The sequence below is a fragment of the Enhydra lutris genome, unplaced genomic scaffold (genome assembly GCF_002288905.1).
Source record: "Enhydra lutris kenyoni isolate GAN:26980312 unplaced genomic scaffold, ASM228890v2 scaffoldscaffold31, whole genome shotgun sequence".
NCBI lineage: Eukaryota > Metazoa > Chordata > Mammalia > Carnivora > Mustelidae > Enhydra > Enhydra lutris.
This window is the reverse complement of record NW_019154115.1, coordinates 3,112,902-3,138,304: the sequence shown is the minus strand read 5'-3', so window position 1 is coordinate 3,138,304 and position 25,403 is coordinate 3,112,902. Positions and strand designations below refer to the sequence as shown.

Sequence of the window (25,403 nt, the reverse complement as noted above, 5' to 3'; positions counted from 1 at the left end):
GGAGTGAGCGTGTGGGCGTGTGAGATCAATCAGAAGAAAACCATGGGGTGCTGGAGAGAAGCCAGAATGGGGTCAGGATAACCCAGAATCCGGCCCATCCCCTGACTGCCTGTGTGACCTCGGGCCAGTCCCTGCCTTTCTCTGAGTCTCTGTCTTCCTGTGGCCAGCATGTTGGTTCTGGTCTCCATGCTGTCTCCGGCTTGCCAGGCTGGTTTGCGCTCTGGCCTGGGAATCAGTTTCAGTGCCTTAGAGACAACAAGAGCTCCAGCTGTACATGCAAGACAGACTCCACACCCAGGTCTCCTGGGCCGGCGCCCAGGTCCAGGTCACCCCTGGCCAATCTGGGCCTGAGCAGTGCCCAGCACCTGCCTCCCAGCCTGGCACAGAGAGGCCTGCCAATCAGAGCACAGCAGGGACCAGGAAGGCAGTGGCCCTGACAGACAAGGGGTGCCCCAGCAGGCTGGGTGTGGGGACAGGGCCAGCCAGGAGACAGTCTGTGGAGTTCTGACCCTTGGCCAAAGGATTGGTGACTGGACTGCTAGTTGGCAGCCGCTTCTCTGCCTGCCTGCTGCTCAGAGCTAAGGAACAGGGCCTGAGCCAGGACCAGGAGGGGAAGTGCTGCTTCCTCATGTGCCTGGGGGAGGCTTGGCCCACCGCTGTAGGCAGGGCAGAGCACAGATCAGGAGCAGTCAGCCACACTCAAGAGGATCTTTGGTTTTCTTGCATCAGCCTGACCCTGGCCCCAGATTGAGACTGACCTTGATCACACAGTGAGCCCTGACTCTGGTCATAGACTGAGCCCTAATCACGCACTGAGCCCCTACCCTGGTCCCACACTGAGCTCTGCCCCTGATGACTAATTGAATGAAGAAAAGTATTGAAAGTAGGAACATTGCATAAGGTCCTGGTACGAGAACGTTAAAGAAGGGCACGTTTACTGAGTGCCTACCATGTACCTGGCAAGTATGCTAGGAGTGCCTGCGTGTGTGTAGTGTGTGTGTTTCATAATTTCATCATCACTTAGCCCTCTGAGCTAGGTAAATTTGGTCTCCATTTTACAGGGGAGATGACTAAGGGCTCAGTGAGTTTCTGTGACCTATCCAACATCACAGAGCTAGAGAGTCCCTAAGCCAAGATCCAGGATTCCAAAATCTAAAAGCTTTTTCAACCTCACTCCCTTACTTGATCTTCATGCTGTTGGTCGCCCCTCTTAGAAGGGGACTGTTGGCATTGGGGTCTGAACCCAGACTTCCAGAGAAGATCCAGGGGCCCGTCTGAAGACACCCCCCCCCCCGCCCTGGGATCTGGATTGCCCACATCTCCCCGGGTCTGGCTGTGGGCCTTGACCAAAGGCTCCAGAGGGCAGGGATTTGGGCCGAATGAGCAGAGGCCTGGCATGACTCACAGATGCCCTGGGAGCTTGTCTCAGCAGCCAGAGGGTGGAGCTCAGCAAACACAGCACTAATACACAGTGCCAGGGATCACAGGACAGTCCCAGGAATAAAGCAGCCCTCATTTGCTGACAGCAGCCCAGGCTGCGCTCTCACAGAGCTCTGTTCTCCTTACTCTGCTTTCTATACAGTCACCCCAGCAGGCAGGTTGCTCAAGCCCCATGTGATGACCAAAGAGGCCAAGACCCAGCGGCATGCCAGGACTTGTCTGAGGTCACGAGGCTGGCCAGTGAGAGTGGAGCAGTTGAAGGAAAGTGCCTCCATTGGGCCGCTGAGAGCTCACTCGGGTGGAGGCCAATGTTATTCCCTCCCAGCAGGATGCTTGTGGGAAAAAGGCACAGCCTGGGGAGAAGGCCCAGGAGAGGCCTGAGAATCTGATCTCCCCTTCAGGAACCCCAGCCTATGGTGCGGCCTGGCCTGTCCACACCTGCTCCAAATGATGTCAACCCCTGGAGGCTCAGGGTCTCAGAATTTTTGTTCGGTGAGAACGTCCCTGTATCCCAGGGCTGTAAACACAGCTAGTGTCCGTGGTTAAAATGGGGGTTTCCTGAGAACCTCCCCAGCCAGACTTCAGCCACAAGGATCCTTCCAGATGTTCCCTTCTCACCGCCGTGCGGGGCCCCTGCACACCTGAATCACTTATACCGACCCCAAAACCCTGAGCTCTTCCCTGGAGGCCCTGGGATCCTGGAGAGCAGCCCAAGGGGGCAGGGCTTACCAAGAGAAGCGAGTTTTAATGGGAAGATTTCAAGCACTGAGGCAGGCCGGTGGGGACCCTCCTGGTGTCCTCACCACTTCATGCACAGGCTGTCTCATCTGCTTATTTCTGAGCATGGACACAGCTGCTGCCAGGGCCCCTCCTTCTGCCCCAGACATCACAAGTGGCCAGGAGGTTGGGTCCTCCCTCTGGGCTCGGTCTGGCTTCTGTCCCCCTCGCCTCCCACACAGGCTCCCAGGTCAGGTGCTACAGGGTCCGGCATCCATCCAAGAGGGTGGCAGGCCACAGGGCGGGGGGCTGGGGCTCAGTTTCCAATTCAGCTCCTCCTGCCCTTGTGCTATTCCCCTTTCTGTCACCTCCCCTCCCTGACACACGCTGATCTTCTGTCAGAGGGAGGGGTGCCAGAGGTGACAAAGTTGGTGCCTTCAGGCCTGAGGAGCCAGCTCCACAGATGCTGAAAGCAGCTGGGTGCGGGAGACAAACGGGGGCATAGGGCTCCTGTAGAAAAGCGCCCCACCCCCACCCCAGGCTCACTGTCCCTCCAGAATCTGTGAGGTGAGGAACACCATTATGGGGAAGAGCTGAGCTCAGAGATGTTTAAAGGATGAGCCCACAGAGTCAGTAGGTGGTAAGGCTGGGATTCGAACTCAGGCCTGTGAGCCTGAGCACTAATCCATTCTCTCCGGCCTTCATTGTGATGCTCAGGAGGCTATGGGGTTTTATCCCTGGGGAGGGCAGGTGGGGACAGATCTGCTGCTGACCCTAAGTGAGGAGAGAGGCCCGTTGTCCCACATCTCCTTTTCGCATCACTCTGGGGCCTGTGGGAAGGGCCGGGAACAGGCTAGAGTACTCTGGGGGTGTTGGAGAAACAGGGCCTGCGACTGCGATTGGGGGCCCTTATGATGGTCAGTGTAAGCAGGGCAATCAGTCCCAGGATCCAGCCCCGGACCCCCAGGCCTTGGGGGAGCCCACCCTCTGCAGCTGGGCTGTGCTTCCTTCCCTTTGAGGACATACTCTTGGGCTAGAACTTGAGATCTGAACCCTCCTCCCAGCCCAGAGCTGCTCCTGGGGCCGTGCTGAAAAGCTACCCAGGTATAGAACAGGGTCTCAGCAGTCTGGGCAGGGGGCTGGCCTCACAGAGCCGGAGAGGAGGAGCTGCCTCCGTCTCTGTGTGAGTCTCCAGGTGTCTGCCACCCCTTCCTTCATTCAACAAACATTTGCTGGGTCCCACTGTTCCCCGAGGGGAACCGGAAACAGCTCCAGCAGTAACAAGCCCCTGCCCCTAAGCGCTCATCGTCACAGTCCAGTGTGTGTGTGTCAGGGGTCACTAAACAGATAATACTCACGTGTCCTTTGCCTACATCTCCCGGGCAGAAGGCAGCTAAGCAGGCTCCAGACCCCAGCACTTGGGCATCAGGACCCCTAGGGGAAGGCTGGTCTCAGGAAGAGGGCAGGAGGCAGGGCTCTACATCGGAGAGAAACAAGAATCAGAGTGAGTCGGGTCATTTTCCTGAGGCGGGGAAACTCACCTGTATGTCTGCCCACATTCCTCCTGCATGAAGACTGCATCCACGAGAAAGGTGACACTGGGAAGAGGATGGTGTTCCAAGAGACCCATCACGAAGGATCTCAAGTCATGGAGAGAAGGGCCTCCCAGGCAGGGCTGTTTCCCCTATGCCTGTACTCAACCAAGGGACTACCTGTCATTCCAACTCTCAGGGCCAGGGTAGGGCCTGACAGCTGGACCCTTTCCCCTTTGCCTAAGAAGATGGCTCTCGGAGCCTTTCAGCAAGCTAAACCACAGCATGGACCACAGCGGGATGCTCCAAAGACTGGCAGATCGAATTTGACCATGCACCACCTCCCGTCTCCGCTGAGAAAAAAGGCTTCTCTGGAAAACAAGGAAATCCTTTCTAGGAGAAGACCGAGGGTATGACAATACCCAGCAGAGCGGGGCTTGAGTCTGGCTTCTCACCCATCACAAAATTCTGTGGGCTGAGATCTTCCCCTGGGTCGTGTGGAAGGAGTCCACCTTCGCTGCTGCCTCCCTGAGCGGGGGTAGGGGTACACGGTTCACCTCGAGGGGCTCCCCTGAGAGCAGGGGGATTATTTCACATGAACTATGGGTAGGGAGGTGGGGAGCAGCATCCCGGCTTTGTAGGAAAAGGTTGGGAAAGTTTCCCTCTGCCGGAGTGCTCATCTCAGAGTTCCTAGGAATGCCTTGTTTCTGAGTGTCAGATTCGGGGGGTGGGGGGCAGTCCCCCCTCCCTGCGGAAGGTGCAGGTGGGGCAGCCACACCCACGTGGATGGGGAGTTGGCTGGCCTCCAGCGCTCCAGGTTCGGTTACTCCTTCCATCAAGGCCCACCTGTAGTGGTGTGGCACCATCAGCAATTAGTGATGGTTCATTAGAGTCCAATTAATAAATGAAACGCAGGATGAGAGCCATTACTTTGCTAAGAATAACAGCCCTTCTCGTGCCTGAAGTGGCAGCCTCCCAAGAGCTCAGAACCCTCAAGAACCAGCAGCCCTGGGGGCGGGGGGAGGGGCGCCCTCAGAGTAGGGGGCGTTGATGTTGTTGGGCCATGGTCCAGTAAAGCGGGAGGACGAGAGAGGGCAGCTTCAGACCCAGCCTCCCTGCCTGGGATCTTAGCTCCTCTTTTGTGGATCCCTGGCTGTAACTTCTGTCCCAGCAATCCCCAGGGAGCTTGGCCAAGGCCAGAGGTATGAGGGCAGGGCTTTGCCCTCCTTCCTGTCTGGCCTCAGAGGACAATGCACATGGGTGTGGAGAGAAGCGGGCTGGAGAAAGAACGAGGTCAGAGAGGACCACAGACCTCCCCAGGGAAGGCTGGGTGTCTCTGTACACATGTGTGCATACGTGAGCACACATGCTTGTGCTGGGGGAGGGGAAGCAGAGGAGAGGCAGGGACAGTGGCAACATGGATCCCACTCCTAGAGGTGTGTCCTAGAGGGCATTTCAGAGGCTGGGTGGCGGCTGGGGGAGCGGCTCAGGAGCTTGCCCTCACCCTCCCTGGCCGTGCCCCTTGCTTCACCACCTGCTCACCTTCCTGACAGCTGCAGCCCCAGGAGCACGTGCCCCTCCCTGTGTTACAGCCTCAGAGAAGGAGAGCAAAATCCATCTTCTTCCTTCCCACTCACAGATGTGCCTGGGTCTCACCCCCAGCCCCTGCTTGAGTGGGAGCCCCGGAGCCTCCTGGCTGCTTTGCCAAACATCCACCGTATCCCTCTAGTGTGCTGCGGGGTGGGCCTGGCAGAGAGGGGTTTCCTTTTCCTGGCAGCTTGGGACCCAGGATGGCTACACGGTGCCTCTGAATCCAACCCCAGCTCCATCCTGGTGTGACTGCTCCCCCCATGGCTGGATTAAGTCTGAACCTCAGGAAAGCAGGCAGCACCCCGCAGCTCCCCCAGGGCAGGGTGGGGAGGAGGGAGGACCCCGCTGTTACAGCTGAGCTTTGTGGGGGCAGGTCCCTAAGATGCCCCATGGATTCCGAAACTGCCCTGGGAGACCTGACCCCATCAGGGGCTGGAGGTCCCAGAACCCAGCCACCCACGTGCCCAGCTCGGAGTGCAGAGTGGGAACTAGGAGCAAGGAGTGAGCTGGCCCCCTTCACCCATCTAGATTTCCGGTTTCTAGAATAGCATCAAAGCCTGAAGGAATCAGCTGTGCCAGGAAAAGCCATTACCCTGACAGCCTCCCTCCACCTGCTAAAAGCCTCCCTCCTTCCCCAGGGGTCTCACCCTCCTGAGTTATTTCGCTTCCACTCACCTAGCACTGGCAGACCTCTCTGATGTGTGCAGAGCGAAGGGCTGAACAGGAGGAAAGAGATGCTTGCTTAACCCCTTCTATGCCTGAACAGAGTCAGCACCAGCAGGCTCTCTTGGCCTTGTCCATGGCCCGTCCCCATCTCATTCCACCTGGAGTCCCTCCTACCAGGAGCTTGTGAGAAGGGGAGGGGACAAGGGGCTGAAGAACTCTCAGGAGGGTGGAGGACAGGCTGGCAAGTTCAGGTCCTGGGTTCCAACCTGCGGTCTTGACACTGCACTGCGTGTGACTCAGGTCCCCTGCTCACCCCTGTGTCTGTCCTTTCTGTGTGCTGGCAAGTCCCCAGGGACACACAGGCCCACATGCCCCCACAGGAGCAGGTTGGGTGTTTGCGGTGTAGAGGACTGACTTCGTCCTGACACAGAGTGCAAGACCAAGGGTGGCAGGAGGAAGGGGCTCCCATTGCAGCCCTGAGTGAGCAGGGAAGTCCGAAGGGAGGGAGCTCCAATTACCTTCCAGCCTCAATTGCTTCTTCTCTCCAGCCTGGCAGCCTCCCACACACCCCTCAGCCAGAGGGGCCCCCTTTGCAGGTGTGGGGAGGCAATGTGTCTGGGAGGCGCGCCCCTCTGCATCTCAGCACTCCTTCAGCGCTCACTGGGCCCTGCCAGGCTGCCCTGGGTCGGCGAACTTAGAAACACCCAGCTTATCTTCCACAGGAGGGCATAACATGGACTGGGGCCTCCTGTGTGCTGGCAGCTTAACATGGTTTCTTCCCAGTCCTTAACAACAGTCCTGAGAGGGAGGCCCACCTACAGAGCATGACACTGAGGCTCAGAGAGGGCAGGTGGCCTGGTCACGAGGTAACTGTGGCCTCAGACCCAGTTGTGTGTGACTCTGAAGCGGGTACTCTCTCCAGGACTCCACACTCTGGTCACAATGACCAGAGACCCCCCCCCACAAGGTGTCTCCAGTTGTGAGACCAGAGTCTCACAAGAATGCTTGTCCAGGGGAGTCCTATAGACAAGCGGGGAGCAAAGATCCAGGCAGGTATGTCACTCAGGTCCAGAGGACAGAGGGAGCCATGAGGACCTGGGGAGTGGGGGGAGCCAGAAGGCTTCCTGGAGGAGAGTAGGATGGGCTGGGAAAACCACGGGCTGGTTTAGCTACCACGTGAGGCATATCGGCTCAGAGCTTCTGGGCCAACTTGCCTGCCCCACACTTCCTTTGGGGGCCTCTGAGGGCGGTTCCGAGGCTGGTGAGGACACCATCTGTGCTTCTGCCTGGAGAACCAGCGGCAGCACCTCCCCCTCCCTAGTACGTGCTGTGGCTCCCCTGCTCCGGGCTCTGGGATGATTCCTCAGCCATGATTGCTGCAGTTAATGTAGCTGCACCATTTACAGCCCCAACATAATAACATCCTCAACAGAAGAAAGATTAACTCTCTTGCTGAACTGGTTGATAGCTTGGGAACTGAGGGACATGTAACTCAGACACCTGTGGGATGCACTGGGTGACAGAGGGCCCAAGTTCCCACCTCACCTTGGACAACCGGGCCCTAAACGACCCTTCACTGCCCCCTGCCCTGTCCCATGCCCAGATCCTTGCGTCCAGCCCAGGGCCCTGTGCACAGTGGGTGCTGCCGAAGGCGGTAGCTGGCATGTGCTCCATTGAAAAGGTTCAGAGCCCGGGAAGCTGGGCTGAGCCTCAGGAATCTGGGCCAGCAGCTTAGGGAAATGAAGGTCAAAGGAGAAGCCAGCCAGGCAGGCACCACACAGCCGCCCTGCCCAGAGACTTCCTCCCACCGGACAGAGCCTAGAGAAGAGTCAGGACGGGGAGTCTCTGCACACAGGCGCCTACTGGGGAGCCCTGGCCAGGCAGGGGACAGAAAGTCAGACAGGCAAGCCATCTCTCCTTGCTCCCATCCCCACCCCTGGCCTCTGGTGCCTGAGTCCACGGGAAGGCCTCAGCGGTGGTAAGCAAGACAGTGTGGTCACCCAGGCCATCAGAGCATCTGAGGAGAGAGGCCCGGTGTCCCCTGGGCCTGGGATGACCGGAGTGTGTCTGCCTGGGAGGGAGCTCTTTATTCTTTGTCCTCCCTTTGCTCAGATTTATGGACAGTTGTCCAGCAGGCAGGACACCCTTCCTCTAACTCAGCCTGCTCCTCCCGTCCCCAGGAAAATCACATCAGAGGACATGAAGAACCAGAATGCTAAGGCAGTCACATCTGTGACCTCCAAGCCCACCACAGCCCCCATCTGGGGGGACACAGTCAAAGTGGAGCTCCAAGCTGAGGATGCAGGGCGAGAAGGTGAGGCAGGGGTGGAGGGGGGCTGGTGTGCATGGGAGGGGTGTGAGGCAGAGGCTGGCCCCTCAGTTCAGCTGGAAGCCACCCGAACACCACCTTGGGCTCAGTTAAAAGCACTTTAAAGAAAAAAAAATTATAATACTGTCATGCCTCATCTCCTCAGTCTGCTCGAAAAATGAGTTGTTCCACATAAATGAATTTTCCAGACAATGAAAGCTTATCTTTTTATGGCCACTGTTATCATTTTCATGGTTGTTATTACTGCCGTCTCCCACTGAAACAGCACATTACAGCTTCCTGGCACATCCCCACGCATTGTTCATTAGAATTACACCTCCTGGGAGAAGCGATGCTGCTCCCATTGCTTAGATGGGAACACTGAGGTTCAAGGAATTGAAATAACCGGCTCAAGCTCATGTGGTCCATAAGTGGAGGACCTAGGATCAGCAAACATGTCCCCACTGCAGCTGCAGGGCTCTAACTGCTTCCCTAGACTGGATCCTTATCCTGCCATCTCCCCCAGCACTGCCCACTGTCAGATAGCAGTGTTCCTGTGCTTCCTGAGGACCATGGTGCGCTCTTGTAGAAACTGCCTTGCTCCTCTGCCCCTGGAAGCCTTTCCAGTCCCTGACTTTGAGCAAATTCTAACACTGTAGGTAATTTAAGTTTTTCAAGGCTGGGCTCATACCGGAATCTCCAGGTACAGGCGTTCATGTGTATGTGTGCACTCATGGTTTCTGCTCTTAGGCGAGAGCTCAGGCTGGGCACACACAGGAGTATTGACGGGCAGGTGCCAGGACAGCGCTGGGGATCGGCATTGGGCTTCGTCAGCACAGACCCACACATGCCCATAATATCTCTGCTCAGGCTCTCCTCTGGCTGGTGGTCTTTCCCTCAGAGACCGGATTTACTTCTCCCCTTGAAATCTCACTGGGGCCTTAGAACTCTTGTCTGCCTCGGGAAGAACAGAAAGCCAGCTGCTAAAGATGGGAGAAGAGGAGAGAAGCAAAGTGGGAGGAGGCACATCAATAAAAGGGGAAGAGGCTACTTCTGGGTCAAGCCAGAGAATATTTTTCTGCCTATAAAGGGATAGGTGGGGCTGCTGGGTGAATTAAGAATATGTGGGAGAGGAGGAAAAATTGACCTAGGATTTCATGCACATGTATGTGTGTGCCTGTGTGTGCATGTGTTTGTGAATGCCTGCCTGCTGGCCCGCGTGTATGTGTGAATGTGGTATGTGTGACTATGTGCTTGTCACTGTGCCATAGGCTTGCATGTCTGTGTGTCATGTGTGTGTGTGTGTTGCAACAGTGTGTTGTGTCTGTGCCTAGATTTATCTGGGAGGTGGTGTTTGCCTGGAAGTACGTGTGTGTATAGTCTGTGTATGCATGTGTGTTAGGGGTTGTGGTGAGTGGATCTGGGATCCCATCCCACCTTGAGCTCTGCACATTTTGGGTGACTGTAGGAAAGGACATGATGAGCCAATGGCCTTAGGGCCCATCTGTGCAGCAGAGAGGGGACGGGACTCGCTGCAGAAAGAACAAGAGGGTAGGGAAGGCCTACTGGATAGACGGAATATTGGCAGGTGCCTCTTTGCAGATTGAAGTAGCTGGATGCTCATTGAAACCTGGTTGGAACCGGTTGCTGTGGTGATGTCTGTGATGGGGGCGGGGGAGATGGGGGCTAAGCCAACAGATGTCAGGGAGGGAAAGAGGTAGCTCAAGGAGGTGTTAATGAAAATCAAAGGAGAGTTGCAGACCCATGTCAGGGCCAAAGCAGGCGGGTGGCAGAAATGGCTTGTTGGCCACACAAAGGGAGCTGTGGGAGGCTGGAGGGGCACAGTGCCCAGAGAAGAAGCTGATGAAGCGTGTTTGTAGCATAGAGACAGGAACAGGGAGGGATGGCTGTCCATTCCCCCCAATTATAGCTCATCTGCTGGATGCCCACACAGAGTTCCCAAGATTGGGGTAGGGGGAAAAAATGCAAGACATTCACCTCTTCTTTCAGCCTCAGCAAATTCCAACCAGATTTGGGGACTCAGAACCCATGGGTAGTGGCCATGAGGGGCTACAGCTTCCACAGCTACTGTTGAAGTTCTGGGTGGGAGCACTGGAATCCTCCAGCTGAGTTTTTTCAGTTCTGCTCAGGGCTGGGTGAGTACATGGAGCACTACAGATGGCTAATGAGGAGGAAAATAGTGACAGCTACAAGGAGCACTTGCTTAGAATTTCATAGCTTGAAAAACACATTTCCCTCCCTACAACAATAGTAGGAGGGACAAGGTTTTTCCTTTTTAAAATATTGACATTTTGCAGAGCAGGTACATGAAGCTCAGAGAGGTTAAGTGACTGACTAAAGGTCACCGAGCAAGTTGGTGTGTTAGTACTAGGTCTGCTCACTTCAAATCCTTTGTCTTACTCGACTTCCTTCAAGGCAACCTCAAGTCTTTTGTGTACCCATTTTGCTTTCTTTCCTTTTAACGCAGATCCCATATGGCCAGCACTTGAGGGACTTTGGCAAGTGTCTTTCCCTCTCTCTGTATCCAGGGTAGCTGTGTGGAAGAGGAAGAAAGGAAGAGTAATTAGCAAATGCTCCTCCTTCTCCTTCTCTTCCACACATTAATCCATCTGACCCACCGAGGGGCGCCTGGGTGGCTCAGTTGGTTAAGCAAATGCCTTCAGCTCAGGTCATGATCTCAGGGTCCTGGGATCAAGCCCCACATCAGGCTCCCTGCTCAGTGGGGTGCCTGCTATTCCCTCTTCCTCTGCTTGTGCTCTGTCTCCCAAATGAATAAAATCTTTTTTTTAAAAGATTTTATTTATTTATTTGTTAGAGAGAGAGAGAGCACGAGCACAGGCAGACAGAGTGGTAGGCAGAGGCAGAGGGAGAAGCATATGGCCGAGCAAGGCTTCTGGCCGAGCAAGGAGCCCGATGTGGGACTTGATCCCAGGACCTGAGCCGAAGGCAGCCGCCTAACCAACTGAGCCACCCAGGTGTCCCAAAATCTTTTTTTTTTTTTAAAAGCAAATGACCCATCCAGCTCCAAGTGTTGAGCTGTCCGTGGTGCTGATATGTCCTTTTCTCAGGAAAGAGGCAAAGGGCAAGGGTCTGCTCTAGTCTCCATCAGCTACACCTGTCCTTCCCATCCTGCCTTCCCTGTTTTTCTCTAAACCTTTCAGATCCATCCTTCCTCCATCTCTCTCATTCTCTCTCCCCTGCCTCTTCTTCCTCAAACCACAGACTTCCAGGATGGAAAGACGTTTCCAGGATCAAAAACCCAGTCTCCCATCAAACATTTACTATCTCTGTGATGGTGATCAAGTTATTTACCACTCTCTGCTCCACTAATCACATTGTAAAAACAGAGATGGTGATTCCTTCTTGAGGGGTTGTGGTGGGGATTTGTTGGAATACTGACTCAGGAACACCCATCCCTGTATCTGGTATACAGCAGGTGCTCATTAAGTGGGATTGCATGTTTATTTCCAGGTTATTGGCATTCCCCTCAGAGTTCATCCTGAAGTTCATGCATTTTATAACAAAATGTAGTCTCTTTGGAGGGAGTTTTCTAAGTGGTGCATTGTTCTTAGTGTTAGACTAGTTTTCATTTCCTTGGAGTAGACTTTTGTTGGTATTTGTACTGAGAGATTTCTTGAGCAGATCTTGTTTCCTTACTGAGACTCAGTTTCCCCATTTACAACATGTGGGAGGTAAGTCCTCCCCTTCCTGCCTGAGGAGCTGGTGAGAGCATCTGTGACTAAGGGAAGCAGCTCCTAGGAAAGGGTATGACTCCTGCTTCTGTGCATGTCTCTGCCATCATATGTGTGTCTTTTTTTAATATTTTATTTATTTATTTGACAGAGAGACAGTGAGAGAGGGAATACAAGCAGGGGGAGTGGGAGAGGGAGAAGCAGGCTTCCCACCAAGCAGGGAGCCCAATGCAGGGCTCGATCCCAGGACCCCGGGACCATTACCCAAGCCGAAGGCAGATGCTTAACGACTGAGCCACCCAGATGACCTCATATGTGTGTCTCTTGATATGGGGGTTCCATGCCAGGTGTGTCCATCTCTGAGTTGGGAGTTCCTGGACCGCAGGACAGAATTGCATCTTTGGTTTCTAACAGCACCTAGGATGGAGACTTGCCCTGGGCCAGGGCTCAAATGGTGCTTATGAATGTGTGTGTGTTTTTTTGTGTGTGTGTGTGTGTTGTGTGTTGGGGGGTGACTCGCATGTGTACATGTGCATGTTGGTTCCTCAGCAGGGCCCCTGCTCCCTGCTCTGGGCAACATCTCACCTCCTCCACACTGGGAGGGATGCTGGTCAGCTAAGCCCTGTTTTGAGATTGTGCTCCTTTTTCTCTATTAAGATGTGATCCTCAAGGTGATGGACAATAAAAAGAAAGAGGAGCTGTTGTCCTACCAAATCCCCATCAAGTACCTGCGTGTCTTCCACCCCTACCATTTTGAGCTGGTGAAGGTGAGTCAGGGCCCTGAGTCCCTGTGGGCCTGGGATAGGTAAGGGGACCCACCTTGATCCCCCTTGCTGTTCCCTCAGAGCCTCCCACGCTCACCCAGCAATATGACAAGTCTTGGAACATATGGGGCTCAGGAAACCCAGCTCCTGGCAGGTAGATAAGAATGATTTCCATGAGAATTTGGAATTCTCTGAATTCATCTCTGTAAAACAGCCCAACAGCTTGGAACATCTACTTCATTAAATGAATACACCAATGAAAGATACATTCTGGTTTCATGTATGTTTAAAGTGGAACTAGATCTGGGGCGCTTGGGTGCCTCAGTCATTAAGCGTCTGTCTTCGGCTCAGGTCATGATTCCAGGGTCCTGGGTAGGAGCCCCACATGGGGCTCCCTGCTCGGCAGGAAGCCTGCTTCTCCCTCTCCCACCCCACCCCGCTTGTGTTCCCTCTCTCACTGTATCTCTCTCTGTCAAATGAATAAATAATTTTTTTTTTTTTAAGTGGGACTAGGGGCACCTGTGTGGCTCAGTGGGTTAAGCCTCTGCCTTCAGCTCAGGTCATGATCCCAGGGTCCTGGGATCGAGCCCCGCATCGGGCTCTCTGCTCAGCGGGGAGCCTGCTTTCCCCTCTCTCTCTGCCTGCCTCTCTGCCTACTTGTGATCTCTCTCTGTCAAATAAATACACAAAATCTTTAAAAAAAAAAAAAGTGAAACTAGATCTAAAAATCAAAGAAATACAGTATTTACAGAATTCCTACTACGTCCCCAGTCCTGGGCCAAACACCATCTCTAATCCTCAAGGCGAATTACATTTTGCATACATAAGACTGGGACCTAGAGAGAGGAATCCTGTCAACCTGGGTGACAGAGCAGATGAGTAGCAGATTGGAGGGTGAGCCCCAGCCACCTGTCTCCCAGGTCATTTCTTTCTGCGCTGCCACATAGTGTGTTGGCCGGAAGAAGGTTCAGAAGATTTGGGGCAGGTGGAAGAGAAAGTGCCCCCTGGAGGGCACCCCTTTAGTAGGCAAGTGGGCAGGAGCCTGGAGTGGGGAGCCTCAGGTATCCCAGTCCATGGCTTGAACTTCCCAGGACGGCTCCTCCACCCACTCCCTCTCCCCAGTGCCGACTGGTGGAAGGCAGAACTCACTCACTCATGGCTCAATACTTAGTACCTACTATGTGCCTGGCACTGGACCAAGATGAACAGAGCATTACTTTCCCCTCAGTGTGCACTCCAGACCCCTCTTGTGGTTTGGAGTAAAGAACAATGTGATACAAGGTTGCCTAGGTTCCTATACCTGGTCTGCCTCTTGCTAACTGTATATCCATAGGAAGCTGCTTAACCCCCTAGGCCTCCCCATTCCTCACCGGCAAAATAGACACTGAGCATGCACTTGGACAATCAGTTGCAACAATGGGCCTAAGGACCCTGGCAAAGCACCTGCCACGTGTTGGGGGCTCAGTTTGGGTGAGTTCCCCTCCTTTCTTCCCATCAAGCCCTGCACTGATCTTCTTTCCAAACACCTTCTCAGCCATGACCTAGGGATCTTTACCTTCTTAAGCCCCTTCCCTAAGCCTGGAGGAGGTACCTGGGGCAAGCAGGGACAGGAAGGGCCAGAGAGATGAGTGACTCGCCTGGAAGGCTTCACACTTCAGCTGTGACTCTGCGATCATCACCCAGGCCTTTTGGCTTTCTGGCCGCTTACAACCCAGGCCCTGTTATCACATCTCCACAAAGAGAGCAGGCAGGCCGTGGTCCTTATGAGGACGATGAAATATTCAAATAGAAAAGGGAAGATTTATTATATTGATCTTGGAAAGGCTCGCAGGGACCATGAGCTTTAATTATCAGCTCGGAGCCCCGGTGGAGCAATGCCAAGTGATTGTCTGCAAAGGGCTGGATTTATGGCTGGGGGCTGCCCTTTAGTCACTCTCCTCCTGGTGTGTCTTCTTCCCTCACCCTGACCCCAGCCCGCCCAGTCTGGAAAAGCTGAGGGAGCCACTGCCAAAACCCAACTGTACACCACCATCGTTCGGAAGGGGAGCTTCTTCCCCCGCTACATCGGCAACAACCACACAGCTCTGGAGGTACCGGGACTGGGGCCCTGGGTTGGGGGGGGCAAGTTTTGAGCAGCCCCCAGGCCCTGCCCTTCACCACCTCTGACTGGCTTGACTTTGTGAGGCAGGGAGGGGAGTCTGGGGAAGAAAGCAACAGGGCCTTTCCAGAATAGCCCACGTACTTTGCGAAGGATAAGCCCTGGGATCTCAGGGATGATGGGGATAGGGATGGAGATGAAAATGATGTCTAATCTTTCCCAACATTTCCAGATCCCCCGTCCTACCCTAACCTGGCCACCTCTTGCTCTGCTTCACACACTGTGCAGGCAGGATGGAGAACGGGAGGCTTCCAAAGCTTGATGTCTGCCTGAATCTCATGGGATTGGGGGGGGGGGGGCGGGGAGGAAAAGCTGTTTTCTCTCCTAGTCTATTCCTCTTGAAGTAGTGACCCCTGATCTAGGGCTTACAATCCCCCCAATTTTAGGGCCTCTCCCCTCTTCTTTGAGTCCTATCTCTGAAGAGGTTTGGCTGGCCTTCTAATTAGGCATTCATTCACCCATTCAACAGCTGTTTACATAGCCTCCTCCAGGCCTGGCCCAGCTTGGACCTAACTTCCACACACACCGTCCCCAACCTTCTACCCCAACCTCAGCCTTCCAGCAGTTTCAGAAGGCTGGGCCATACTCCAGAAATATGCCCAGGAACCTGCCCTCTCTCCCTTTCCCCCATGGCCTTCAAACTGCCAGGGATGACAGATTGAAATGCAGCATTGGCCTGAATGGGATGGGGAGGGCGGGGGTCACCAAGGAGGGCGGGGGTCACCAAGCCCAAACTCTGGGCTTCCCCTGCCCCAGCTCGGCTGATCTGGTCCACCCCGCAGCACTATAAGAACTGCTCCTGAGTCCCATTTCACAGCTGGGGAACCAGGACCCAAGAAGAAAGAATCTGGGATGGAAGTCCAGAGGTCCTGACCCTCACCTCTGCTTCCCCATTGGATGCTCCCTCTGGTCCATTCTCCCTCCCTTTTACATCACGCCCTTTCCTGAGACCTGCCAGCAATCATACACACATTCATGTGTACACACACACATGCACGTATACACAAACACACACAGAACTAGGAAGAATGGCCACAGCTTGGCCAGGCCACACCACGCCCCACAGTGAGAAGGTAATACCCTTAAGACCCAGCAGAAACCCAGACTGCAGGGGTCTCTGACGATCTGCCCCATGCCTACCCCAGCCCCAGACTTACCTGGTAGAGTCTCCAGCAGTGCGCCCACTCCCTGTCCCCAGCACAGATGCCCCCCACTTCTGGTCCAGAGAGCAGACTGGAGAGCGCAGTGGGCAGAGAAATTGCTTCTGTCACTCACCAGCTGTCATGAGCCGGTGTGCTGCGGCAGCTATCTCATTCACACCTGACCATTCAACAGACCAGGTGTAAATTAGCCATCACCCCTCAACCTCTCAGAGACCTGCTTTCAGTCCCTATACCTGTTGGTGTCCCTGTGAGCACAAGGGTCTGACACATCTGCAGCGGACTCCCTCCGCCCAGACTCCTGCCCCCACCCAAAGTTTGAAACACCTTCACCAGATCCAGTCCTTTGAATCTGGGGAGGGAGTCAGTCTCCAGGGGCCCCCTTTAGTGCTGAATGGCCCTAAGCACTATTATTTGAAGGCCTTACAGGCCACCAGCTAAGATGGGTCCTGGCAGAGGGGCCCAGGAGGGAGTGCTCAGGGAGGAGGAAAGAGAGAAGAGCCAGAGGAAGCCCCAGCTCCCAGGCACTGTCTTCCCATTGCAGGTCAGAACTAGGAGGACCAGAGACAGTATGGTCCCACCCTTCAGTGTACGAGCTGGGATCCAAAGGTCCAGAGTGGATCAGGGACTGGCCATGGTGACATAATGACCCAGCTGTTGCGAGGGGCCCTTCAGCTGTGTTCACAGCCCCTTCTCTTTCTGTTTTTCCTCCCCTAAGCACCCCATAGTTAGGATCCCCATCTACCCTCCAAGGACAGCTCAAACCCAGCCTCTCCCTGAGGCCCCTGCCTGGCCCCTCTCCCCACCCCCCGCCAGGCATCAGAGGTTCTGTCTCTCTCTGGCTCCGAAGCACACTCAGCATCTCCTTCCCCTGTCCTCCACTCTTCTCCTCCATCAGTGGAGCTCATTTCTCCCCAAAACACAAACTGAGCTCCTACTCTGTGCCAGGGACATTTGTTAACAGCTGGGGAAACAGCAGTGAACAAGGCAGACATGGTCCCCAAAGCCTGGGTTCTACTCAGATGGACAGAACATGAACAAGAAAGAAATGAGAATGAACACAGGCTATGATGAACGCTATGGAAGAGGCAATCCAGGGGCTAGAGAATGGGGTGGGCTGCTTTTAGTAAGAGTGGTCGCAGAAGGCCTGCCAGAGATGGTGACATTTAAGTCCTAAAGGAAAAGAAGGAGCCAGCCTCTGAGTCGCTGGGGGTGGGGATGTTGAATCTAGGCAGAGGGATCATCATGTGCAAAGGCCCTGAGGCAGAAACAAATCAGCATGTTGAAGGGGTGAAACAAAAGAGGCTGGAACAAAGGAGGAGTTGGGGATTGGTGGAAATGTGGGCCAAGGGTAGACAGGCCAACACATGCAGGCTTTGGCCATGATGGTAAGAATGACAGAATTCACTCTAATGGCAGTGGGAATATGGTCATTCCTGGTCTCAAGCAGGGGAATGACATAGTTCAATTCATTTTTACAAAAGCAGTTTTTGCCATCATGTATCAAATTGCCTGGGAAAGGGATGGGTTGGGTGAAGAACAGAGGCCAGTGATGGGGGTCAAAGAAGTAAAAGGAGCCATGGGAATCACAGCTGGGGGAGTTAGGGTGAGGGCAGAGGGATAAGTGTGAGCCCATTCTGTGGGTAAGGGGCGAGGGCCAGGAGCCAGATCAGGAATCTCTTGGGTTGGCGGTGGAGGTGTATGGAAACAGAATCTGTGTCTTCTCCCCCTGCCTTCCCAATGCCTAGCCCAGAGCCTGAAGGAGGTCTGCAGAGAATGAAACAAGTGAGATAGATGGAGGCAGGGATGAGCTCATTACTGGGGCGAAAGATGGTAGGTGGGTTGGCCTTTTCCCCAAGAGGGCCCAAAATTACCCAAGGTTCACCTGCCTCTTCTCTTCCCCAGGTCTTCCTCCGGGGAGTCAACGAGCCCCTGGTCAACAACCCACACCCCATAGTGGTCATTGCCAGGGTGGTTCCCAACTACAATGATTTTAAGTGAGTGGGGCCCAGGTGGGTGTGGGCAAGGAGGGCAGAGGACAGAGGAGGCAAAAGGCTGCCATTGTCACCACAGACCATGAGCCCAAGAGCCCTAGAAACCTATCCTCCACAAGGCCTTTCAAACCTCCCCCTGGGCCTGAGGTCCCAGGAGGTTGCCCACGGTCCATGGAAAGGGATGCCTCAGAAGTCTCTCGAGAGCAGGCTGCAGAGGAACCAGCAGCTGGAGGAGGAGAGCAAGTCCTCAGCTCCTCCAGACCTGCCTCCCCATCCCATACCCACCACATCCCAGTCCCCCCTCCTGTTCTAGTGCAAGGCCAAGCCTCCAGCCAGTGGTTGTCCCCAAAGAAGGCCGCCTGTGGGTTAGCTCACATGACCTCATGACTGTTAGCCTTGTCCACCAGTCCCCTTCCTTACCCTCCCGAGGGTCTCCATGGCCCCACGTGAAGCTCATGACCCTCCTCCCCAGACGACCTTTGGGGTTGGGTGGGTTTGCAGTCCTCAGACAGATGCCCTTCCTGAGGGTAGTTTGGTCACTGGAGGTCACACAGCACTGTCCTCTGTGACAGCACCAACTCCTGGGGGTCAGCTGTCTGCTCTGTCACTTCCGCTGACTCTGATGGCCCGATGGGACTCCACTACACACCATCTGTTGAGTTCCGATGACCTGGGAACACTCCTTGCTTGTTGTGGGAATGAAGCTGATTGATTCACTCACTCCCGGCCCTCCTAAACGCTCAGCACATGTGCACACGCTCACAGCCTCCTGCCCCCCGAATCCTGCCCTTGCAGCTTCTGTGCCCCACCAAGCCTAAACCAGAACTGCCACTGCGGAGTGGGTCATTCTGGCAAGGACTTCCAAAGGCGAGGCTTTTTAAAGATGGGGGTCGCTGGGGCATTCAGGTGTGGCCCAGACCACAGGGAGTCATGGGGAAGGGAGCCTGGGAGCTGCAGCCCATCTCCTGACCTGGTTGAACTTTCCCAAGGCTTGGGCCAGCGATCCACCCCCTGTCCCGGTGTCCAGGCCCCGGCCCCCTCGTCCTCTCTCACATCAGTCCACAGTCCATCTTCGTGGGAGCCCTTGGCTGCTGAGCTGGGGCACAGAGCCCAGAGCCCTGGGCACCTGTTACACTCGTGGGTTGACCCACGTCTCCTTGCCTCCCCAGGGTCCATCAGGTAAAGCAGGACCCAGCGTTTGTAGGGCTGCCCATCACCCGACTCTCCTTCCCTGTCTCATCTGTGATGTACTTTGATGTTCCTCGGGTCAGCCAGAATGGGTGCCCTCAGGTATGGCTCCTTCCCCCTCACACCCTGTCACTGGGCTCGTACCTCTAGTGTTTCACCCACGGGTTGATTCACTCCCTCAGTCCCTGGACTGTTAAGGAGTTTACTGAACAAGCTACTACCCAGAGCCAAGCCTCTCTGTGCTGTGGAGGAGCTGCCCTCGGGGCGCTCCTGGTTTGGTGAAGATGGGTATCCCACGCATGAAAAACCCAAATATCAACACAAGATAATGTGTAATCTAATAACGATGCCGGTGGGACGGTCAGAGCTGGAAATATCAGAGGAGACAAGACACAGAAGGACAAATATGGTCTGAAGCCACTTAGATGAGGTTCCTAGAGTAAGCAAATTCATAGAGCCAGAAAGGAGAATGGTGGTTGCCAGGGACTGAGGGAAGGGGACAGCAAGGTGTTCTTGTTTAATAGGTACAGACTTTCCTGTTTAGGTTAATGAGAAAGTTCCAGAAATAGTGGTGATGGTTATACAACATAGTGAATGTACTTAATGCCACTGAATTGTGTGTCTAAAGATGGTTAAAATGGGACAGTTCATGTTGTGTATATTTTACCACAATAAAATTTTTTTTTTTTATTTGAGGCAAGAGGGATGTGAAGTCTGGGGAATTAGGATGGGTATCCACACATAAGACTGAGTTTTTAACAGGGGACGGATGGTGCAGGGCAACAGAAAACAAGATCACAGGAGTGGAGATAGGATGCACAGGACATTGAAGATGTTGGGGTGGGGTGTGCAGACTGTGGCTGGGTGCCAGGGAATGGCCAGATCAGTCCGTTCCCATCTACTTCAGTTGGAGCTTGCCCCACATGATGGTCCCAACATTCCTAGAGGCCTTGAAGAAGACAGGGGTGCCTGGGAAGTTCTTCTTGTTGTCTGCCCACCACTGTTCATGTCTGGCATGGCAAATACAGAATGAGGCACCCCTTTGAGTCCCCAGCCTTCATTTAAAAGGCAAGGGCGTTTGAAGGCTCAGACACAGACAAGAGTGATGGTGGCAGGGAGGGGTGGGACAAGGGGGGACCCTGGGGACAGAGGCTTCAAACCCAAACCAATCCTTGGCCTGATTTCCCCAGAGTCATCTCACACATGGCCCTGCATTTGCCCAGAAAATTATGAACCAATCAGCAGGTGGTCCCAAGGGGCAGGAGGTGCTGGCTGTCTTAATGAGGAAGCCCCCTCCCTATTCCGGCCTGTCTCTGGCTGCCTTTGCTGCCTAACCAGTCTTGGTAGTGGAGCTGCCCCTAGCTACAGAGACTTGCCTCCAATGCCTTGTGCATGGGTGAGACTCAAGGCCCAAGGTCCAGTGACGGCAGACACTTGTTGACGCTCACTAGACAACATGGCAATTGGGCCAGGATGAGAACTCCTGGAAGTGAGGGACAGGGGCGGGGTTTCTGTGGTACAAGATACGGGTGGGCGGAACTCTACCTGAAAGGATACCAGTCACGGGCTGACATTACCCCCTCCCGCCCCTTCCACACTTCGGGGTCCTCACCTGAGTTGAGGGGTGGCGGTGTCTGGAGTCGCCGTGGTTTCCCACCAGCTGCCCACTCCCGCCCCCACCCCCATGGCAAAGCACTGCGGCGGGGGATTTGAGGGCCTGACCCACCTGGGTTTGACCCCTGCTCTGTGACTTAGTAGCTACGTGACCTTTGGCAGCCTTCTCAGTTTCTGCAGTTCCAGATTCCTACCTTTACTGGGCTGTTAGGAGGCCATGAAGGACTCAGCTGGGCACAGCGTCCAAGCCCAGGGCGGAGGTTCAGGGGGCTCGTCCCTTTCAGAGCTGCCCCTCCCCTACTGTCGGATGCCCCCTGAAGCCAGCCTCACCACTGCCCTTGTTATATTTGGCTACAAGTAACCCCGTGGACTTAAGCTCTAAGGATGCCTTGTTACTTGTTACCCTTGGCAAGAGGTCCCCCGCATAGGATGCTGCTAGAATCGGTTAATGCACCATCTCAACAACGTCCTCAGGACTCAGGATCTCTCCACACCACTGAATTGCCATCTTCAGTTGACTAACAGCTCATGGAGGCAAAATGTTCGCGGCACCCTCATCCAGACAGGAGCAGGACCCGAGAGAGCGAGCCTCCCCTTCTCACCCCTGGCTTTTCTGAAGCGCGGGGAACCTCCCACCCGGAGACCCTCCGCAGACCTCCCCTCTGGTCTCATTGGCCAGAATTGGATCACATGCCCTGCTCTCAGCCAATCACTGAGGAGGGGCGTGGCATCACCTGCTTTGGCACCAGGACCAAAGCGGGTTCTGTTGGTTAGAGAGAGAGACAGAAATGGTTGAAGGGCATAGTGTCTGCGTCACCCCTCTGGGAACTGCTGATGATAGCAAAACTGGTCAGTGAAGGGATAGTTGGGCCCGTGGGCCCAAAATAGGGTGGGACTTAGGAATTACTCATACCCTGCATCCCACACCTTTGTGGGGGGGGCCACTGCCCATCAGGCTGCTCCTGTTGGCCTGCCCTCCTTTTAGAACTGAGGCAGAGCTCCCGGCTGATGAAACAGAAGCAGAGAAGTTGTCTGTGCCCACCGTTGTCTCCTCTGTCTCAGCCCCCTCGGCCAGTCGGTCCCCAGGCTGTCCCGGGACCCCTTTCCATCCCGCAGACCTTGCCCTCGTGCTGGCCTCATCTCTTATGGACCACCGCAACGCCTCCACTCAGGCATCTCCAGCTCAGCCTGTGAGAAGCAGCCACGGCAAACCCGACCCAGCTCTAGACCCTTCCCCTGGACCCTGGACAGGTTGAAGCCCTCCCTGGCAGCCGGGGACACAAGGCCTCATCCCCTGGAGCCTCCTGGCTCACAGCCCCAACCCCCACAGGCTTTCTGCAGGTTCTCTGGATGCCCAGCTGTCTCCACATGCATGCTGTCCTCTCTGGGCTGCCAGCCTTCCCCTCTGCTGCACTCAGCCTGGAATAGACCTCCTCCCACAGATCCTCCCTTCCCCCAGTCAAGGGTCGTTGCTTTCTTCTCCAACACCCCAGCACCCACAACCCACAACTTGCTTAGACCTCCGCATCGGTCATAGGAGTGTGTGTGTGTGTGTGTGTGTGTGTGTGTGTGTGTGTCCTATCACCTGGGAAGATGGTGAGCTCGAGAGGGAACAGGGTCTGACTCTAGCTCCCCCAAAGACCCAACAGCACCCCTGAGGTGTAGAGCACGGACAACCCCAGTCAGCATCAGCTGAGTTCAGTTGAACTTTGGTCTTGAAGGCAAAGCATCCATTTTCTCCTTCAACCCACACAACAGCCCCCAAGGTGTAGAGCAGAAGTTATTTCCCAGTGGACAGTGACATCTCAGGTTCCAGCGAGGGGAAGGGACTTGCCAGAGGTCACACAGCAAGGTTGAGGCAAACCTGGGCCCAGAGCCCGTGTATCATAGCTCCCCGGAGGCCCCCCAGCATCAGCTGCTGGCAGCTACCCTTCCCAGGATGGGTGGAGCAGGTAGTGTTAGGTGGGGGTGTGGGTGCGGTGGGCCCAGGGGAAATGGAAGGAGGGCCCATGGGCCCATGTAATGAAACCTCTGTTCCTAGGGAAGGCAGGGCTGCCTCAGTGGCCAGGGGTTAATGGCTTTGCTGAAGATCACAGCTGAAGGTTAATCACATTCCTTAATTCCACAGCCTGCTGTGGCCTTTCCCATTAGCCTCTGTGGTCAATGGCTTCCCCGCCCCACACCCTGCCCCCAACCCTCCCCACACACACATGCCACCAACACCTTCACCAGGGCCCTGGCGTCAGACTCCAGAGGTGGTTTAACCTTGATTCCTTCCCCCTCCCCCACCCACAAGAGAGTGTGACCCTCTCTCCCCGGCTGTAGGTCTGAAGGGATATCTCTTGGAGGACTCATCCTGGGAAACCATTCAGGGAAAGACCTGTCCTTCCTGAGCAGTCAGGCACTATTTCTTGTTCAGTAGACTCCATTTAGACACATTAATAGGCCCCGGAGAGGACAGCCAGCATCCATTAAATGCTCTCCCCCCATCCAGGGTGGGAGCAAGGCATGGGGGCAGCAAGGGACTGAGTCACAGGTCCTCCTTGAGTGCCTCAGGGCCTGGCAGTGGTCCAGGCAATGGGGAAGCCTCCTCTGGCACTCAGTGGGGTGGCTCTGGGATGGGCATGGTTTGGGGATCAATCCTGAAAGACCATTTCCAAGCCCCACAGAACCTGGAGGCAGCCTCTCTAGCCTGACCTGGGGCCAAGTGGCTGTCCCTGAGCGACCTCCAGAGCCCGTTCTCAGGAACAGCCCCATCACCCCAGTCCCTGTCCCTGTGTTCAGGACCCCCTGGCCCCCAAAGTGACTGCACCCCCTGTCCCCCGGGGGCAGGGGCCGAAGTGGACACAGCTGAGCCTCAGGCGGGGCCTTGGAGAACCAGAGCAGACACATTAGTGTGACATGCATCAGAGCCCTGCCACTACTGGTGGGGGTGGGTAGACCCACACTGATATTTCGAGATCCAGCGGAGCATTTGTGCTGACCTTTCTGAGCAATGACTGGTTCCTGCAGGGGAGCGGGAGGTGGGAGCTGGTGCTGTTGCTGACAGCCCTGGCTGGGGACAGAGGCCAGGCTGCCTCTGGAAGAGTCTGCCCCGGTGACCCCAGTCCCTCCCTGTGTTGGGACCGACTGTGTGGGGCTGCTGGCCGATGCCATTATGGTCCATTCCCCACTCCCCACCTTCTTTCCAGCCTTTGCAGCTGCTCGACCTCCTCCACCTGCAGTCCCTCCTTATTCCAGGCATCCTCGACCCTTGCCATGCTTGGAGCCGCCTCCACTGTTGTCCTGGTGATTTTCCCAGCCAGAAGTCCTCCCTCCTTCCCTTCGCCCTGCCAAATATTACTTCAGAGCCTTCCTCAGGTCCTGCTTCCTGCGAGACGGCTTTGGTGGCCATCCTTGGGAATGTCTCCTAGAGCCCCTTATTCAGGGACTCTGGTCAATACTGTAGTGCCTTAAAATGTACATCCTTTTTTTTTTTTTTTAAAGATTTTATTTACTTATTTGTCAAACAGAGAGACAGAGCACAAGCAGGGGGAGCGGCAGGCAGAGGCAGAGGGAGAAGCAGGCTCCCCACTGACCAAGGAGCTCGATGTGGGACTCAATGCCAGGACTCTGGACATGACCTGAGCTGAAGACAGACACTTAACCGACAGAGCCACCCAGGTGCCCCAAAGTGCATGTCCTTTAATTCAGCATTTCCACTTCGGGTCTTTGGGAAATAATCTGAGACTCAGAAATCCACATCAAACAATATTCAATACAGAACTATTCTAGGAAAACATGGGAAGGGAGAAACCAGGGCTCCTGGACATGACAAAAAACCCTGCAGCTACAAAGATCATGGATACCGAGCATTATTTGTGACTCTGGATATACTTAGGTTTTCACAGTAAATGAAAAACATAGGATGTTAGGATCACAATTATCTACAAAGTAGGCTTAGCAAAAAAACTAGAAAGAAACACGCTGTCCTAGGATAGTTGTCTTTAGTGTAGGAATTTGGTGTGTTTGGGGGGATGTTTGTGTTTGGTTTTGTTTTAAGAAGGCTCCACACCCAGCCCAACTTGGGACTTGAACTTATGACCCTGAGAACAAGACCCAGACAGAGATCAAGAACCAGATGTTTAACTGACTAAGCCACCAGGCACCCCTAGGTTTTTCTTTTTAAGCGTTCTACTTTTCTGTGTTTTCCACAATTCATTTATTACACACATGTTGCTTTTTACAATTGGGACAAACATTTGTGACATGTGTAGACGCACAGATGGCCATGTCTTGACATCCCTTCACTGGGGAGAAGCTATGGCCCCACTGTCTACTCCCACGTCTCCTTTCAGCTGTCCAAGCCAGCGGGACCCCCAGAGCTGCCTTTATGGAACCAATCCTTCCTCTTCCAAGGCCGAGATGGAGCCACCAACTTCTCGGAAGACACAGCCCTGGTGCTGGAGTACTACTCCTCGGCTTCCAGTGAGTGTCCCTTGGGTGCGGTGCGAGGGCAGCCGTGCCTCAGGACATACATGCGAAGGGTGCTCAGACCACCTGCCTCTGCCCTCTGCGGG

At 54.8% G+C, this 25,403-nt stretch overlaps 1 protein-coding gene across 2 annotated transcripts in view; it reads left to right on the top strand.

Annotated features, from left to right (window-relative positions):
• LOC111153335 (coiled-coil domain containing 33) overlaps positions 1-25,403 on the top strand; it is a 101,018-nt gene that overhangs the window by 25,436 nt on the left and 50,179 nt on the right. For both annotated transcript variants that reach the window (XM_022512311.1, XM_022512310.1), the window contains exons 5-10: positions 8,126-8,259; positions 12,624-12,733; positions 14,704-14,820; positions 17,954-18,045; positions 19,212-19,332; positions 25,182-25,311. In XM_022512311.1, the coding sequence (XP_022368019.1) occupies positions 8,126-8,259; positions 12,624-12,733; positions 14,704-14,820; positions 17,954-18,045; positions 19,212-19,332; positions 25,182-25,311 (704 nt within the window). The remainder of the gene's footprint in view (positions 1-8,125; positions 8,260-12,623; positions 12,734-14,703; positions 14,821-17,953; positions 18,046-19,211; positions 19,333-25,181; positions 25,312-25,403) is intronic.